General features: G+C 43.2%; 1 protein-coding gene across 4 annotated transcripts in view; it reads left to right on the plus strand.

The window, feature by feature from the left end:
- SUGCT (succinyl-CoA:glutarate-CoA transferase) overlaps positions 1 to 19,941 on the plus strand; it is an 827,778-nt gene that overhangs the window by 680,283 nt on the left and 127,554 nt on the right. For all 4 annotated transcript variants that reach the window (XM_067042878.1, XM_067042879.1, XM_067042881.1 and 1 more), the window contains one exon: positions 8,862 to 9,016. In XM_067042878.1, the coding sequence (XP_066898979.1) occupies positions 8,862 to 9,016 (155 nt within the window). The remainder of the gene's footprint in view (positions 1 to 8,861; positions 9,017 to 19,941) is intronic.

Consider the following 19,941-nt stretch of genomic DNA (forward strand, 5'->3'; position numbering starts at 1 on the left):
ATAAATCCCCCCGTGTCTCTCCCTCCAGCTTCATCCAGAAACTACCAAATGATGTTTGAGCCACCCTGGAACTCTTTTCATTGCCTTGAACATCAAGCCGGTTCACACAAGTTAGGCTAGGTAGCCAACTAACACAGTCAGCTCTGTAGTACTGTCCTAGGTTTATAATACTTTTCACACAAGTAACACATAAAAAACAAACACAAAGATAAACATTTTTAATCTGACAGTACAGTACCTTGAAAAGTACAGTAGCACAGCACAACAGCTGGCATCCAGGGGCACGTTCGCGTCTTTGAAAGTTCACAAGTTGAAGGTTCGGATGTAGGGGACTTACTGTAGTCCTTTACTACCCCATGAGCCCTCTCCACCGTGCCTGCAATATTCTCCTCTTTTCAGCTAGGTTTCTAACTCATTTAATAATTTCTGTCAAATTTAAACTATTTATTTGTTTGCCTATTAGTCTGTCTTCCGAATCAGAATGTAAATTCCATGAAAGGAGGGTCTAGATACATTTTGTTTGCTAACATATGTCTAGATTATATAGCCCAGATCGTGACACAGGGATACTCACAAATTATATGTAGAATAAATTAGTGGATAAATGAATTAATAAGATAATATAAACAGTATTTCTTCAAATATCTTTAATTGTTAGCAATAATTATTTCAACACATTTGTATTGAATGACAGAGCATGGACCATGGAGTCTGACGTATAGGACATTTTGTCCTGGTTCTGTCTCTTATTTAGCTGGGTAACCTTAGACAAACTAACCCTTTAAAGGGGTCTCAATTTCTTTTTTTTTTTTTTTTTTTTTTTTAGCGGTAGGCGGGCCTCTCACTGTTGTGGCCTCTCCCGTTGCGGAGCACAAGCACAGGCTCCGGACGTGCAGGCTCAGCGGCCATGGCTCACGGGCCCAGCCGCTCCGCGGCACATGGGATCCTCCCAGACCGGGGCACGAACCCGTGTCCCCTGCATCGGCAGGCGGACTCTCAACCACTGCGCCACCGGGGAAGCCCGGTCTCAATTTCTTGATCTGTAAAATGCGAGTTATAATGCTCTCTATTTTGTAAGTTGAAAAGTCCAGTGAGATAGTGCAAATAAAAAGCAGAGTCCACAGCCATCACAAGCGTTCAAGAGAAGATGCTGTTATTCATTAGAAGGACAACAAGAGGCATTGAGGGCCAATTAGCAAATACAGTTGGCATTTTCCTGCCTGCATAGGGCCTACAGCAACTAATAGACAATCTAATGCACTATGCTTTGTGCCCTTATAGAGGATACACTGATAATAGGTGCTTCTTGAATGTTCTTGGCATCAAAGTCAAATGGATTTTCTTTACTTATATTCCATCAATTACTTAAAATCTTGCCACATTATAATTGGCTTCATATTTGAATCTTGATTTTCTTAGGTAAATTTTGTTTTTTTCTAGAGTTCCTAGTTCTTTTTTTTTTTTTTCTTGCATATGTAGCTTTATCTCATTATTTTACTTTTTCCAACCTCTCAGTCATACTGATTATACAGTTAAGTCTCTTCTGCCTCCTTAGACTCCCCCTTTTGAAGATCTCTGTCCTTCTCCATCTCTACCTTGTCCCAGCTGTCGTTCTGGGACCCTCCTTCCCTACACTTCTTGGCTGGCCCTCAACCTGTACCAAAATTTTCCTCATTTCATTGACTCCAGTATTTTACTGGAGTCAACTTCAAGAAATGTACTTAGTAAGTTTAATCTTTGAAAGTTTGAAAATCCCTTCATATTTGATTAATCATTTGACTGGATATACAATTCTAGGTTTAACGTCATTTCAGTTTAGAAATTTGAAAGCAAGCTTCACTTTCTTCTAGTTTCTAGAAGAAACCAGTGAGACTAGTCTGTATTGAGGCGTTTAATCCCTCTGCTTTCAGCCCTACTTCTAGTCTAAGATCTGTCTCTCTCTTAACCATTGATTTTAAGAAAACAGGCTCAGGAATTCCCTGGTGGACCAGTGGTTAGGACTCGGCGATGTCACTGCCAAGGGTGCGGGTGCGATCCCTGGTCGTCGGGGAACTAGGATTCTGCAAGCCATGCACAGAGTGGCCAAAAATATTAAAAAATAAATTAGTTAAATTAAAAATTTTTTAAAGAGGCTCTTGGGGAGGTGAAACAGACGAATTGGCATCGACTTCCTCTCAGTGTCCACGTAGGATATTCTGTGCTTCAGCTTTCTCTACCTCTTTTCCCCATCAACATGATCCCATCCGTGTCATTCTTAAATTTGTTGGAATATCCCATTCACTAGTGGTGCTATCTCCCATCCTTTTCCCACATATGAAGTTTTATGTTTGTTTGTTTAACTCGTGTACTTTTATTTCAGTGGTTTATCAGGAGAGAGTGAAGGCAATTATAGCTGTTCAAAGCCCCAAAATACACAACTTGAAATTATAGTATAGTTTGCCATCATTTAGATGTACTGTAATTTATTGAACCAGTGCCAAAGTTTGGGACATATTTTCCTAATTTTTTTTTCAGTATTACAACTATTTGACCTCTTTATCTGGAAGGAAGCGGTTAGAGATAGGCCTTTGAGGACAGTACATGAGGGAATGTTTGCTAAACACCTACTCTTAACAATGTAACCTTTGGAAGCCAAGAAAAGATGGAAAAGTTTTCTTTCTTTTTTTTTTTTAAAGTTCAGAATGACCCACAAAGAACCCTCACAGGCTGTGTTAGAAAGCCTTGTGGGAAGGAGAGAGGTATTAAGAGTATTAAGAAGATTTAGAAGGTTGTTTAGAGCCTTGCCAATAAAATGTGTCGCTATTCCTTATTACAACCATAGGAAAAAAAATATTTTTTAAGCAGGATTTCTCCATCTAAGTGTGTGAACACTTTGAAAACTCGATGTTGAGTTGACAGATTTCCCTCCAGAAGGATTGCACCAATTTGTATTCCTACCAATCACAGACCCCCTTTTTTTTTTATTTATTGTTTTTGGCTGCATTGGGTCTTCGTTGCTGCACGCAGGCTTTCTCTAGTTGCAGCAAGCGGGGGCTACTCTTCGTTGCGGTGCGCGGGCTTCTCATTGCGGTGGCTTCTCGTTGCGGAGCATGGGCTGTAGGCGCACAGACTTCAGGAGTTGTGGCACACAGGCATCAGTAGTTGTGGCGCACAGGCTTAGTTTGTCCACGGCATGTGGGACCTTCCCAGAGCAGGGCTCGAACCCGTGTCCCCTGCATTGGCAGGCGGACTCCCAACCACCGCACCACCAGGGAAGCCCCAATCACGGACGTCTTAAACACACACTAAGATGACATCCACAAGATGATTTACTAGTTTTATAAACAAAATTGGGGCTCATTCTCTTCATACACATTTCTTTGATTATTACTGATGTTATTACCCATATTGTATTACCCAACTGCTCAAACCAATCCTCCATAGGTATTGCCAACCTCACTTTAGAAATCTATAGACTGAGACTCAGGGACTTTTAAGAATTCTCAAGATCACACAGCTTTCAAGTGTTTGAAAGCATGTGCGGATGTAGATATTGCTTTGCCAAAAAGTAATTTAAGAACATGTGACTTATCCGCTCATCCTTTTTTTTTAAACAGAAAATCAGATCATTCTTTCTGGGCCTTAGATGTAAATAATTATGTCAAACATGTTCTACTTCTTGAAACAAATATTTGAAGAACCCTTCATGCAAAGCCTAGACTGGGAGGGACGTCCCAGGTACATAGGATTATTGCACAGGGTTACAAGGACAGGATTCAGTGGACTCATGAGAACTTAGCTTTCTCTGGGGTCTAGATATTGCCTTCCTTGTCTCACTGTGCATATCTATGTATGTTTTTAAGGGACTGTAAATTTCTGTTTTTATAAACCACATGGCAAAGTGATCCTCCACTGTAGCTCCTCACTCCACCCATCCACAGGTTCACTTTCCAAAGTTTCAGTTACCTGCTGTCAACCATGGTCTAAAAATATTAAACAGGGCTTCCCCGGTGGCGCAGTGGTTGAGAGTCCGCCTGCCGATGCAGGGGACATGGGTTCGTGCCCCGGTCCGGGAGGATCCCACGTGCCGCGGAGCGGCTGGGCCCATGAGCCATGGCCGCTGAGCCTGCGCGTCCAGAGCCTGTGCCCCGCAACGGGAGAGGCCACAGCAGTGAGAGGCCCGCGTACCGCGAAAAAAAAAAAAAAAAGAGTATAAAAATATTAAACAGAAAATTCTAGAAAAAAATAATTCATACATTTTAAACTGTGTGCCATTCTGAGGAGAGTGATGAACTCTCCTGCCGTCCCCCTCTGTCCCTTGAATCATCCCTTTGTCAGGCATATCCACCCATTAGTCACTTAGTAGCCATCTAGCTTATCAGATTGACGTGTCCGTCAGTGGCAGCACGTGTGTTCAAGTGACCCGTATTTTACTGAATAATGTTCCCAAAGCACAAGAGTAGTGATGCTGGCAATTCGGATATGCCAAAGAGAAGCTGTAAAGAGCTTCTTTTAAGTGAAAAGGTGAAAGTTCTCAACTTAATAAGGAAAGAAAAATAAGCTGTAAGCTGAGGTCGCTGAGATCTACAGTAAGAGCAAATCTCCTATCCGTGCAATTGTGAAGAAGGAAAAAGAAATTCGTGCTAGTCTTGCTGTCACACCTCAAACTGCAAAAGTTAAGGCCACAATATGTCATGGGTGCTTAGTTAAGATGGAAAAAGCATTTAATACGTACAGTAAGATATTTTGAGAGAGAGACCACTTTTACATAACTTTTATTACAGTATATTGTTATCATTGTTCTATGTTATCAGTAGTTATAGTTGTTCATCACTTACTGTGCCTCATTTATAAATTAAACTTTATCATAAGTATGTGTGGATAAGAAAAAAAGAGAATACATAGGGTTTGACATTTTCTGTGTCTTTAGGCATCCACATGGGGTCTTGGAAACTATCCCCTACAGATAAGGGAGCACTGCCGTATTTAAGAAACGTATAGGAAATTACAGTGTGAAAACTGACAGCACAGTACAGATACCTATACCATACTCTAGTATTAAACTACATGGACAAACCCCAGCTTCAGAATCTTTCTAAAATCAGTCATATGCAAAATACCTGGTTTCTGAAGGGGCATATGAAAAAGTATATACAATTTCATAAACTGCAGTATGGCTTACTTAGGAACTTATATTTATTTAAAGAAGCCTAAGCTTTCCAAATATATAGTATCTTCCAGGTGTCTTTATCCTAGCAAGTCTAAAAATTACCGAGTAATACCATTCCACCAACCTAAATTCTCTTAAGATTTCTTTGTGCAAAGTGTTAAATGCCCTTCATCCCAAACTTAGTAGCATAGTGTTCGGTGTGGATCTGGAAGCTCCCAGGAAAGGATGGTGCATGGTGAGGGTGACACAAGTTGAACTGCCCTTTCCTATGGCTGGACCTGAAGAATTCCCTTATACATCATCCCTGCAGGGAGGTTAAAAGTCCAAGTTCTAAGTACCAATACACCACAGCACTCCAATGTGCAGGAATCTCAAAAACGTTATGCTAAGTGGAGGACACCAGACACTTAAAGGCCACATATTGTATGATCTCATTGATATGGAATATCCAGAATAGAGAAACCCCTAGAGACAGAAAGAAGGTTAGTGGTTGCCGGGGGCGTGAGGGGAGGGGAGAATTGAGAGAAACTGCTCAAGGGATGAGGGTTTTACCGAGAGTGTAACTGAAGGTGGGGTCTGGCTGCTCGCCAGTAAAGAGGCAAGGTTGGCGGAAAGGAAAGTTTGCCTTATTTTGGATGCCGGCGACTGGGGGCCGTGCGGGGGAGGGCGGATGCCTGTCCAAAGGCCGACTCCATCCCTCACAATCAGTGGGCAGTAGCTTTTATAGGTTGAAGGAAGGGGCCACATGCGGAAACAGCACAGTCAGCTCTGACAGTCATCGTGAAATCAGTCATCGCTGGTCTGACTAGCGTCATCCTGATTGTTTTAAGTACAGTTAATCTTCAGTTCCAGGGTCGGTTTGTTCCCATCTCCTTGAGGCCAATTCTTGGAAATGTGGCAGCTAATGTCACGGCTACAGTCTGGCCATCACGTAGTTAACTTCTTCCACCTGATGGGGTTTCAGTGTCTATAAGACAGCTCACAGGATAAGGCTCAGAATATTATCTATAGCCCTTGAGAGGAACTAAATAAAGGTCCTTAACTACGCTTAATGACTAAACTATTATTATTTAGTCTTGTTGTACGGTTTTCCTTTGTTTCTGCATTTTCTCATTTCTCTGATTAAACTTATTCTTTGGTTAAAGTTTTTCCACAGACAGAAGGTAGGTGGAGGACATGGGGGCCAAGGACCACAGGTAGGGTCCTGCTCCATTTCAGGAGCAACGGAAATAGTTTGGAACTAGATAGAGGTGGTAGTCACACAGCACTGCAAATGTATTCAATGCCACTGAATAGTTCACTTGAAAATGGTGAATTTTATGTTATGTGAATTTCACCTCAACCCATTCTTTTCTTTTTTTTTTTTTTTTTTTGGTGGTATGCGGGCCTCTCCCGTTGCGGAGCACAGGCTCCGGACGCGCAGGCTCAGCGGCCATGGCTCACGGGCCCAGCCGCTCCGCGTCATGTGGGATCATCCCGGACCGGGGCACGAACCCGTGTCCCCTGCATCGGCAGGCAGACTCTCAACCACTGCGCCACCAGGGAAGCCCCAAACCATTCTTTTTTTAACAAAACTCCAAGTTCCTAAACCCAACAGACCTGGACTTGGAAACTGACAACTTCCTAGCTGTATGATGTTGGGCAAGTTAATTCTCATTTTCTAACATGGATCCTAACTTTAACCCTTTTACCTTAAACCTCCATCAGCATCCATAGAGGATTGCCGTGAGGATGATAGGAGATCATGTATGTAAAACCTTTGGCACAGTGGCTGGCACATCCTAGATTCTTAGGACACGGTAGCTACCACTGCTAATACTACTAGTGGCAGCAGCAATAGCAGTAAATGGTAGCTGTGTTTCAACGCAGATTCCTGAATAGTCAAGTGCCTATTTCCCAGTGGATCGTCTTGCTTCAGGTCATCCAGTTAGGAAAAAACCACGTACATGACTTCGACTTCAGCCTTGTATTCACTCAGCAGAGTCCTTCTTTTGAAAGACAAGTTTTAGATGAAAACCATGGTTGATGTCAAAATGGAACACATCCCTAAAACACCAAATTATCAGCTTTCCCGGGAGCGTAGGGGACACTGCTTCCCAATGTGTGCTCCTTTCCTGAAAAGGGACCAACCCATGAAAAAACAGTCCTACACTGGAGCGTTTGAAAGGAAGTGTGAGAAGGGGAAAAAAAGGAATTTCCCTGCGCTCCAGAGAAGGAAAACTGTGGAATCAGTTGGAAGTTGCCATTTATCTGGAGCGGACGGTATGGGTGACAGAAAGGGGCGGCTTGATGGTTTTAGGAGTTCTGTGTCCTCTCTCTCCATCAACAGTGGCTTTCTCAGCATGACCTTTTCTGCATGGAATTCTCCGAAGAGCCGGGAGCACATTTGCTGTTTTACTGACTGACATTCTGTTACCCACATGTGCTTTGGTTTTATTTGTTCTCCCTATGAGCTCCCCAAATCGAGAGGAGGCTGGAAAAATTTTTATGAGATAGAAATGTACTGTTTTGTAGTCTTCTTGTGACTCCCTAATTTGTTTTCCCGAAGCCTAATCAAGTGAGATGTAAAGGACAGCCAACATAAATACCATTTATTGAATGAGGCAACAAAAGTAAAATCTGTCGAAACAGCATGTTCCCCAGCTTGTCCATGGAAGAGTGAGAAGCAAGACGAGGCTGCTAAGGTTATGGAAAGTACATGGTCTTCAGTGTGAGACAGCTCAGGTGGACGTGGATTTGCTTCCTGGTGCTATTAATTATTAGCCATGTGACCTTGAGCAAAACCTTATTAGCTTTGGGGACTTTTAGTGTTGTTATGTGAAGATTGGGGATGATAAAATCCATTCCCAACAGGTGTTGAAAGCATTTCTTGAGTTACCCTGTTTGCAGTGGCTCAGTGCTCAGCAAAGAGCTGACAGTAAATATCCTTTTCCCCTTGCACTAAAAAGCATCAAGGGAGGTGATGGGGCAGCTTTTGTCATCATAGTGGCCGGCAGGTTTTGTGCATTGTTGTGGGTTAGGGGATGCTTGCTTCGTGCTTTCTGTCCATTATCTCATTTAAATCCTTACATCAAGTCTATATGGTAAACTTTATCATACCCAGTTTAGTTGCAGAACACGAGGCTCAGAGACATTAAGTAATTAGTCCGAGATGGCGCTGCTTGAAAGTAGAAGAGCTGACATCCAAACAGAAGTCTCTCTGACAATGAAGCTTGCACCCATAACCTTCTCTACCACCTAAAGGCTTCACCCAGGGTCTGGCTGAGGTGTAGTTGATCTGTGGTCTGTTGAACTGAATCTTGGAACCCTACAGTAGATGCTGAGTAGTAAACCTCTGTGTTACCTTCACCTGGGGTCAGATTTCCAGCTTCAGAGAGACACTGTGTACCCATGGCCACTGTTCTCTGGGACCCAGAAAGTCAACTCAGTTGAGTGACCTACGCCTGTGAGTCTTTGTGACAGGCCAGGCGCATCCATGTGGCCCCCTGCACGGTGGTGGGCAGGTCAGATGACCACTGCACAGTTGGGTGAAGCTAAGTCAAGAAAAGCCATGTGTGCAAATACAGTTCTTTCCAAAATGATGGTCCATCTGCAAGGGTGTAGCTGGCAGTGATATTCCTGGCATTCATCGCAAACACCCCAGGCTGCTTGGGTAATGAATTTCTGAGGGTCAGTCATTAACAGGTTTCCTGCTTTCCTCCCCCTTTGACAGGCCCAGCTGTGAGATACAGTGAGTTAAAGATGTCAGAGGCCAACCCGCCCCCCCTGCTTGGGCAGCACACGACGCACATCCTGAAGGAGGTCCTCAGATACGATGACAGGGCCATCGCAGAGCTGCTCAGCGCTGGAGTGGTGACCCAACATGAGGTTGAGTGACAAAGGAAATATGTTTTTTTGCAAAACCACAGTTTGAATGCATTTTGCTAGCAAAGGCAAAATAGCCTTTCTGGACCCTTCTCCCCAGTTCTGGTGCCTGCCACTGAAGAGTTAGAGGAATTCCAGATTTCCTGCCTGGCGTCTCCAGAATGGCTCTGGTATCAATGAATCTAGTGCTTTCTAAACGTACCCCACCTTTGATTCCTTACCATTTCCCCCCAGATAATAGATTAATTGTGGATTTGTGGGATTTGGGGGGTGGGTGGGGGGGTGAGGATTTTTTTTTTTTCTGGAAAAATACATTCCTCATTCTAATTACGTTAATAGCCTAAACGTTTGCCCCTCCAGCCCACGCAGGTCTGAAAAAGAGCAGATCTCTTGACGTTCTTTACTTGCACATAAAGTCCTCATTTAAACCTTTGTTAGGAAGTCAAAGCAATAAGCAGAATGACAGTCTCAGTGATTGATTTTAAACAGAATAACTTAATTTTGAGCTCATGAACCCTTTGTTAATCTGTAATTTAAACCATGGAATTTGTTAATGTCCATTATAAAACTGAGCTCCTTTCTCCCCCATGGGGGTAAATAATGGCTTTATGTTGTATTTCCTTGATTATTTCATGAGACATGGCAGAAAATCAGTCTCCACCAATGAATTTTGGGATGAAGGGGGTGAAGAGTGGTTCTTTAATTGGTACCTTATTTTGAGCCAAGTACAAATGCAACAGATTTTTAAATGAATGTCAGATGACTATCTCGGTATTAAATAACGTCTAAATAATGATAAATTGGAGAATGAAAGGAAAATATTTCTTTGTGATCTGAGTATCCACTGTAGAAGAATATATTATGCCTTAATATTAAGTATTTGCATTTAAGTATTTGTCAGTGAATTTGAAATATAGAAACATCTTCTGTCCAGAAGGTGGTAACTGATTCGCCTATATGTTCCAGGATGAATTGTCACTCAGACTGCTAATCACCCAAGCTCAGGTACAGACCAAGGAATCAGGTGACCCCATGATCAGTATCCTCATATGAACCCAATTCACGCTGTTAGGCACATATATCTTAAACCCGTGTCATTACATGCCAAGTGGTCATTGAAAGTTAAATTACAGATGTTCATTTTTCAAACTGTGATTTAGAGCTAGTTTTCTTTTTTTCTTTTTTTAAAATTTATTTATTTTTGGCTGTGTTGGGCCTTCGTTTCTGTGTGAGGGCTTTCTCTAGTTGCGGCAAGCGGGGCCCACCCTTCATCACGGTGCACGGGCCTCTCACTATTGCAGCCTGTCTTGTTGCAGAGCACAGGCTCCAGACGCGCAGGCTCAGTAGTTGTGGCTCATGGGCCTAGTTGCTCCGCGGCATGTGGGATCTTCCCAGACCAGGGCTTGAACCCGTGTCCCCTGCATCGGCAGGCAGATTCTCAACCACTGCGCCACCAGGGAAGCCCTAGAGCTTGTTTTCTTACTGTGTTCTTTTATTTATTATTTTTTTTAATTTTTAAAATGTATTTATTTATTTATTTATGGCTGTGTTGGGTCTTCGCTTCTGTGCAAGGGCTTTCTCTCGTTGCGGCAAGCGGGGCCCACTCTTCATCGCGGTGCGCGGGCCTCTCACTGTCGCGGCCTCTCTTGTTGCGGAGCACAGGCTCCAGACGCGTAGGCTCAGTAATTGTGGCTCATGGGCCCAGTTGCTCCGCGGCATGTGGGATCTTCCCAGACCAGGGCTCGAACCCGTGTCCCCTACATTGGCAGGCAGATTCTCAACCACTGTGCCACCAGGGAAGCCCTTATTGTGTTCTTTTTTTATTGGAAAGATTCAAGCCATTTATGCATGCTGTTAGGCCCCAATATGTTTGTAGAATCAAGGACTCCAAATAAATAGGAAGTTTGTCTTCTCGTGAGGCCTCCTGGGACTTTTTAGAAGAATGCCTACTAATTCCTGAAACACTTATTGTCCTCTCTGCTTTCCTCTTTGTGGACAACTTATTCTGAAGAACTCCTGCTGTTATCCCACTAGTTAGAATTTCATCATGCAAGTGTAATTCGATACCTTCTTCAGTACTTTTCCCCCAGTGGCTAATTTGTAGATATATATTTGGAGACATTCACTTCAGGCCAGACATCTAAATGAAATTCTTCCATGTATATACAATTAGTAATGAAAATGGTAAAAGGCTGGATGACAGAGAATTGGCAAAACACATATCTTGAAAGACGTTTCTCCACCATTTCTCCTAGTGATCCAAGTAGATGTCTTGAAATGCAAATTACTTGGTTACTGAGCAATAACCCTTAAATATCTGGGTCACCATATGTAGCAGGATGTTGATCATTCAGAGAGGGTCACAAAATGCCTCTAAAACCTTGAAATCAATCACGGTTGATTGATTGTGCAGTCTTGGTCCACAGCAGAGTTGCCATTGGAGACCGTCTCCAGTGTAATCATATATGTGGCTGTCCAGATTTCCACCTACACACCTCAAAACGATCCAGGAGAACTTTGAACCTGTTCATTACCCGACAGATAGCATTTACCCAACTGATTTAGTGAGAGAGGTAATTTAGAATATATTTCAAGTTCAGATAGATAATTAGTCCTGCAAGAAACACTGTGCTTGCTAAAATTTCTAGCAACATGTCCCAGATCAAGTTATACCTATAAACAATGTGCTGTTTTAATTATCAGGACCTATTATCTTATGCATTTCCAAAGCCAAACATCCTATTAAGATACCATATGCTCCAGTTCACTTTGTGTCAAGGCCTACCTTCTGGCAGATTTGTGTCTGAGGTTGGCATAGAAAGTTCTTTGAAACTTCGCGGGTTAATCATTATGTGTGTCCACGAGCAACTGGTTTCCGTCCCTTGATTTTTTTTCTTAAACTCTCTGCTGCCATGATTTTCTGGTTAATCAAGCCTGATATTTTCCATCATGCATGTTGATATGCTGAATGTTTCCCCAGAAGAAGAGAAATGAACATTGACCAGTTTTGTGTGACTCCCCTAGGTGACTTGGTGTTCTTTCACGTTCAGTCCATCTACTAGGAGTTAGAAGCCCAATCGTGATTTGTTTTAAAAAACAGAAAAACAAGGGAGGTCTCACATAGGTTATTTCATACTAGCTCATTAGACTATTAGACTATGTGGGGTTAACCTCTTAGATAGCCACACAGTGGGGGGCTTTTGCATAAGACTTCAAGACCCCTGCTTTCAGCCTTTTGCATGGAAATTCACACCCGCTCGTACCTCACCTGAATTTGATAGCTCACCACTGACTCTTTGGTTCCATGACGTCGGCATGTGATCTGCTTTTATGGATGTGAGTCTCTTGCTTGTCACTGTCCCATGTGGCCCAATGCTACCTTTATACACAGGACCCGTTCTCCAGATCCCGGGCCAGCAGGTGCTGAGAAAGAATGTTAGGTCCAGATCGTCTGCCTCTGCTCTGACAGCTCATGTGGCAAAGGAGACGAGAGGGAAAGAAAGGCACGGTCCTCACCCTCCACTACCTGGCCCTGGGCTATTCATTTTCAAACTCACCCCCCAAGATTAATAGATTCTTCTTGCATTTGCTTCTGTTCATGGGAGAGTATCCGCTATAGTGAGTCCTTAAATTCATGAGATTCTTCAGACACGAGATGCCTGCAGAAAATGGTTGTTCACCTTGATTGTAGTATCAATGCCACTTAGGAGGCCAGAATGTCAAGCTCACTTCTTTTCCCTCTCTATTTTGTGGTACAGTGATTATTTGATAAGGAGGATGAAAAGGTTCGGGAAAAAAGGTACATAATTCCATTTCAAACAGCTGTTGGGAAAATCAATAACACATCACAGGGGAAATGCAGAACTTTTCTCAGGCATCAGGATAAAACTGTGTTACTGCTTACAGTCCTAGTATAGAAATACCAGGGTTCAGTGGTTTATAAATTCCTACTCTCCTATGATGCTTAAATGGTTTCTCTGTGTAGACATATACCAGGCTATCTTCTGGGCACAAATGGACCTGAACTTTTAAACCAGGCTGGCTCTATGCAGGACAGGTTTATGTGGTGGGATTCGTGGAGTATAAGCACCTCCAATAGACACATTTCCCCCAAAGCCGATTCAAAACCGTGACTTTTAGTATCACTCTAGGAAGTTAACATACTATTGACAAATGAATGCAAGTACTTTGAAACCATATATTTATTCTACACACCAGGGGGAGAGAATGTGAGTTTTGAAGGGAGGAGAGTTGGAAGAAGTAAATTTGATGAGGAGGAAAGGAAGAGAGAGCACGCCCAGGTCAGGCAGACCCAAGGGTGCATTGGCCCTGGGGACCCTGGTGAGCCCAGCCTGACCTGACGTGTGAATGCCAACAGGGGAGGCTGCGTACTGGGAGGGGCTCAAATGCTACCCAGGAAACAGAACTCACCCACCTCAATTTTTTTTTTCTGGAGAAATAGTTCTTTTTTCCCATTTGTTAAGATCTTCACATTAAAGGGCTACCCAGCCTCCTGACCCTTTGCAACATTTTTTGTTAAATTTTTATTTTATATTGGCGCATAGCTGATTAACCGTGTGGTGTTAGTTTCAGGTGTACAGCCAAGTGACTCAGTTATACATATATTCATTCCTTTTCAGATTCTTGTCTCATATAGGTTATCCCAGAATGTTGAGTAGAGTTCCCTGTGCTCTACAGTAGGTCCCTGTTGGTTATCTGTTTTATATAGAGCAGTGTGTATATGTCCATCCCAATCTATCCCTGCCCCCCCTACCCTTCCCTCCTGGCCTCCTGGTAACCATAAGTTCATCCTTTAAGTCTGTGAGTCTGTTTCTGTTTTGTAAATAAGGTCATTTGTATCCTTTTTTTTAATAAGAGGCTGTGATAGGCACACCCAAGAGGCCCATGTCCTAATTCCCAGAACCTGTGGATAGTGTCACCTTCCACGGCAAGAGGGAATTAAGGTTGCTAATCAGCTGACCTTAAAATAAGGAGATTATCCTGGATTTTCCTGGTGGGCCTGATACAATCACAGGGGCCTTTAAGTGTGGAAGAGTCAGTTGTCAGAGTGACATGATGGGAGAAGGACTTTTCCAATTGTTATGGGATTTGAAAATGGAAATGAATGAAGGAACGTAGGCATCTTCTAGAAGATGAAAAATGCAAAAAAAAAAAAAGGACTCTCCCTTAGAGCCTCTAGAAGGAAAGCAGTCCTGCTTGATTTTAGCCCAGTGAGACCTATTTTGGACTCATTTTGAACTTCTGATCTCCAGAACTGTAAGATAATAAATTTGTGCTGTTTTAAGCCACGGCATTTGTGATATTTTGTTACAGCACCAATAGGAAACTAATATGGAGGCTGCTCTTCCTTGGTTTGAAAGTCTAAAATGACAGGAGAATCACTGCCGTGCAAAGTGACTAATTGACACCTCCCTGTAAGTCCATTTTTTTCTACTTTCTCTTTTTTTATTTCGACTTCCTTTTTTGACTTTTCACTTTTTCCCCATCCTTTCTCTATAGTAATGTTTTCTTTCTCCCTCTCCTGTATCTTTCTCTCCCTCCTCCTCTGCTTCTTTCTCTCTTTTCTCTTTTTGTCCATGTTACATAAGCATGGACACCAAAAGCCACCACTGACCTCGAGGAAAAATAGGACTTGCTCAGTGATCTGGAAGATAACTAGGGGTAATTCTGGCCATGACTTGAGCTCCACAAGCAACTTTGGCTTAATCCGTGGGCGGGGTGAGCCGTGAATAACTGGCTGCCTCTCCTTCTCCCTCAAAACTCAGGGAACAAAGTGAAGGAGTGTTCCAGATGTCACCCCAGTCTGGGGCAGAGCCCTCGGGCTTGCTACCTGTCACATGCCCCCAGTGCTAAGAAAAACATAAATAAATAAAATGTAATACAGAGCAGACTAGACTCTGTGACAGCCGGGGTCTTGCTGCTGTGGCTGAGTTCTCATCAGAGAAAGGGGAAGGAGGGCATGAAGGTTGATAGGTCTGCTCCAGCACTCAGCCTTGGCCTTTGTTTCTTGCTTTTTCTTTTCTTTTCTTTTTTTGGCCTTGCCACATGTGGGATCTTAGTTCCCCGACCAGGGATTGAACCTGTGCCCCCTACAGTGGCGTGGAGTCTTAACCACTGGACCGCCAGGGAAGTCCCTTTGTTTCTTGCTTTTCCTTGGAGAAGGCAGCAGCTACTCAGCCGTCAAGGGGGATTAGCAGTTTGCCCCTAATCACTGCTGTTAAATGGCCTCCAGAAAGGCGGTACCTTCTCCACCTTGGTTTTGCCATCTGTGAAACAGGGAGCCTCCCTTTGCTTTCTTCTTTCAACAGGATGAAAAACACTCAGACGCACCCCTCCTTTCTCCCCCCACCCCTTTCTTTTTCTTTGCAAATGAACCACATGACAGTCTGTTCACCTCACATTGGTTTCTTTGGCTCTTGACCGCAGAGATTGGAGGAGCAAAGCTTTCTTGCTTCTCATCTGCAGAACTTGCTCTCACCCAGAACTTGTGCACAAATGCTGCCCATGAAGCAAGACATAGCTTCAGAACACACAACTGGGAGGAAAGAAATTAATGTAAAACGGCCACAGGAAAATATCTTTCTGTCCGCCCCTTTACCTCTTTCTGAACCCTAGAGAAAAATTCGGTTTGCCCTAGCATCTCTTGGTATGGGACATGGCAACAAGTGTAACACACGTTCACCCCAGTAGACTTGGATTTATGTTTGTAGGTTTTACAAAGGACTTCCTGGCTGTTCTTGATCAAAGCTTTGAAATATACTACTAATGGACGTTATTGTGTTCTTTCTTCTCAGAGGGTCAAGAAAATTGTAGCATCTCTTTTGGGGGGACTGCTAAAGATTCACTATTTAGGGGGGGTTGGAAAATGAACTATATTTCCAGGATTGTCATTATAGGTAGCCAAACGCTTGCAATGGCATTGACACAGATGAGGGGGCAAAACAGAAATGCAGTGACCCACAGGTCACCTCTGGAAACAGTGCCCAGTGACCCAGGACCCTGAATCTTCTCAGCTTGATTTGCTGAACTGTGCAAATGGGAGCGTGTTCCATTCTTAAAAAATATGACAGAGTTGGAAATATCCAGTCACTAGGGTTTCCATCTCTGGGCCCCTGTTTCCCATCTTCTGCATCCCAAACATTTGTCTGGTTCTCCAAATTTACTTTCTGGGAAAACCTAAGTGAAAGGATGCGGGCCCAGCACGTGAGCAGAGGTGGTGCTCGGGCCTCGCTAAGTGACTCAGTTAGCTGAAGTCACCGACAAAACCCTGCAGAGATGACAGTGGATCAAAACTCATCAGTTTGTGCAGCTACACTCATACCACCCAGGTGACGTGGTGAAATGAGTAGCTTGGTGGGCTTCTGTGTGGGTGCATTTCTGGGGGAAGGTTTTTTAACTTGGGAGAATGAATAGTCAGAGCTAGAATAGGCCCAGCTGGGGGAGGAAGAGGATTCTACTGGTAGTCAGAGTTAGCACCTTTCATTTCCTGTGCAAAGTTGAAGTAGACTTACTCTGCATCCGAGTGAAATAAGAGTTCTTATTATATTCTTTCTCTCTCTCTCTCTCTCTCTCTCTCTCTCTCTCTCTCTCTCTCTCTCTCTCTCTCTCTCTCTCTTAGGATACATGATAGATAAAGTTCAGCAATGTTAGAAGATCTTATGAGTTCTGTGACTGGGGTTAAATTTGATGCTTAATAATAATAATAATAATGACACCAACAACAATATCTGTTAAGGTCTTATATGTAAAGCACTATCCTAATAGATTTAGGTGTACTAATGCACTTATTCAATGTGCCTGGGAAGCCCTGAAGGCTACTGCCTGAAGATGGAGGTTGGGGCTTCCCTGGCGGTCCAGTGGTTAAGACTCCATGCTTCCACTGCAGGGGACACAAGTTTGATCCCTGGTTGGGGAACTAAGATCCCACATGCTGCATGGCATAGCCACGGAAAAAAAAAGAAAAAGATGGAGGTCGTCATGTTAAAGTGGATGCACTCACAGGTCCTCTGCTCCGTCACCTTCAGTGTGACTAAGTGATACCCTGGCATCATTACCATGGACACTACCCTCGGATTGTGTCCCTAAAGCTCATGCACCCCAGGACTTCGGGATCTTCAAAGGGGTAAAGGGCAAGACATATCAGGAGCAGAAAGACCCTAATCCATTCATCTCAGCCTTGGCAAATGCTCTAGAAATAACAGGGTTCCCAAAAGGATCAGCTTAACTCAAACACTGTCAGCAAAACCCTCAGGAAAGTCTCCTCAGCCTGCCGTCTCAGGGAGATATCACAGTTTCTCAACTGTTAAACATCCGAAGAACATATACGTCTACCAAAGAGGACCCGAAAATGTTCCCCCCCACTCCAGAAGATTTTTCTGTGTATGAATTTACAGAGATAGCCTGCCATTTGTGAAGCTTTTTAAAGGTTCAATGGAGCCATAAGGTTGCTGATGAAGTAGGTCAAAAGCAGCTCTCCCAAAGGCCGTTCCTGGGAAAAATGATAGCGCCTAGAACACTTGGACTTAACCACGTAGGGTGCCCTAGAGAACAACCAGCACACTGCTGAGATCTAGACCTGGAGAGAGAGAGAGAGACATCAGTGTAAACAAAGGATCGCTTATTAGAGGTACTGAACGTCAGGAAACGAGTGGCACCCATTTCCAGTGAAATTTCAGATTCTTCTTGGACAGATGAAAGAAGTACGACAGATATCTGGGATGACATATATATGACTCCAGCTTGAATTACAGTTTTTATTAGTAGGAAAATACTCATTTGTGTAAAAATCTACTCTATAAGCAAATTCAGCAAAAAATGTAATTCCCCCCAAATAAGAGATACAGCAGTGAACCATACAGATAACTTCTCTCGATTTGTTTGGAGCAATTCCAAAGGGTTGGAGTGGAGGGGAGAGGGGAGTACATCTTTGTGTTTGTCTTAACCCATGAACGAACCATTTTCTGATCTCCACAATTGGAAGTGATTTCTGCATCTTGTTTGCTACCTCAGGCCTCTGTATTTATCTGACCATAATAGTCATCACCCACTGAGTTATAATTACTAGTCAGCAATTGCTCTTTCCTATTAACTGTAATATTGTGGGTATCTTAGTCACCGCTGCATCTCCAGTGATTACCATGATGCTTACTCTATAGGAGGCACACAGTAAATATCTGTCCACTAGACATTCTCTCACTCACCAGATTACATGTTCTATGAGAGAAGAACTGGTTATGTTCATTCTCTTTTTTAACTCATAGTGCCTGTAATAAACACTTTTCAAAGATAGTCACCATCAATTCCTCCCTCCCGATAGGCACATGCCTCTCTTCCCATCAAAAGATGCACTTTATTTTCCTTCCCCTGGAACCTGGGCTGGTCTGGTGACTTGCCTTTTTTTTTTTTTTTAACTTTTTATTTAAAAAAATTTTATATTTACAAAAATGATTAAAATAATACTTAGAATTCCCATATACTGCTCACCTAGTTTCCACTAATATTAACATTTTATGTAACCACTGTACAAAATTAGCCAAGCCAGCAAATTAACATTGATACAATACTATTAATTAATGTACAAAACATTATTCAAATTTTACCAGTTGTCTCACTTTGTTAGGCAGAATTCTATAGTCCCCAAGATTCCCAGCCCCTGATGTACACATACTTTCTCCTAGTTACTCAGTCAAACACTAATCTAAGTACTGCTGTGGAAGGATTTTGCAGCTATAATTAAGGTCCAAAATCAGTTGACGTTAAGATAGGTAGATTGTCTGGGGGCATCTGCCCTAATCACATGAGTCCTTTAAGTCTGGGTCTAGAGGTCAAAGACATTAGGCCAGAGATTTTTAAGCACAAAGGGGGTTTGACATGAGAGAACTTTTCAAAAGTGACTCATTTTGACCAACAGAATGGGGTAGACGTGATACAGTGCCAATTCTAGGCTGAGCCCTGAAGAGGTTTAGCATCTTCCTCTTTTGCTCTTGGAAATCGACCACCATGAAAGGCGTCTGACCACTCTCCTTTGAGGAATCCCGTGGTACCTATGCCCACTCTCTCCAGAGAGAGGAGCCACTTAGAGGAGCCCAAAGACACCAGATATGTGAGTGAATCTTTCCCAGACTTCCAGCCCGCCTCTGCAATCACATGAGTACAACTGAGTAATCGACAGCAGCCGCTGCCCCGTGAAGCAGAAGAATGGCCCGGCTGAGCCTTACCCACATTTCTGGCCCACATGAACTAAGGTTGTTTTATTCCACTGTTCCACTGTTGTGACGTGGTTTGTTATAAGCACAGTTCTAACTCAGAGAAGGATCTCAACGTTAAATGTTGTTTGATGAAGAGATTTTTTTTTTTTTTTTTAGCGTCCCAATCTTTTTATTATGATTTTTCACTGTGCCCAGCCTCTGGGAACATCAGCTCCTTCTGGAGTGAAGGCTGAGCCATGGGGAGGAGCATGCAGCTATAGTGATGGCAAGACGGGGCTAGGGGATGTTCCCCTCAGCTTACTGTCACGTTCCCATCCACGGAACAGCACGTGGGAAGGGCATGAGGGACCGGAGGCCATTGGATCCTCCATTGTTACTTGAGTGCTTTCAGAGTCCTTCTCACAAGTCTGTGTTTGGCCAGGAGACAGATCAGAGACCATCTCTTATAAGAGGCTAAGCTTGATGCCCTTTATTTTACCGTGGATCTGGAAAGGCCTTGCTACTTATACCTTGATGTTCTTACAGCATCATGGCTGATCGAAATAGCGAATAATATGTGCTATGGTTTTTTAATTATTTTTTCCTATTGAAAGAGGGCAACCAAAAACCTGCTTTGGCTGAAAATTCTTCTAAAATGAATTGACCCACTATTGCCCTGTAAGGAACGGAACAACCCCCAGAAACTGTGTGAAATAATAC

The sequence above is a fragment of the Kogia breviceps genome, chromosome 9, assembly GCF_026419965.1.
Source record: "Kogia breviceps isolate mKogBre1 chromosome 9, mKogBre1 haplotype 1, whole genome shotgun sequence".
In the NCBI taxonomy this organism is placed as follows: domain Eukaryota; kingdom Metazoa; phylum Chordata; class Mammalia; order Artiodactyla; family Physeteridae; genus Kogia; species Kogia breviceps.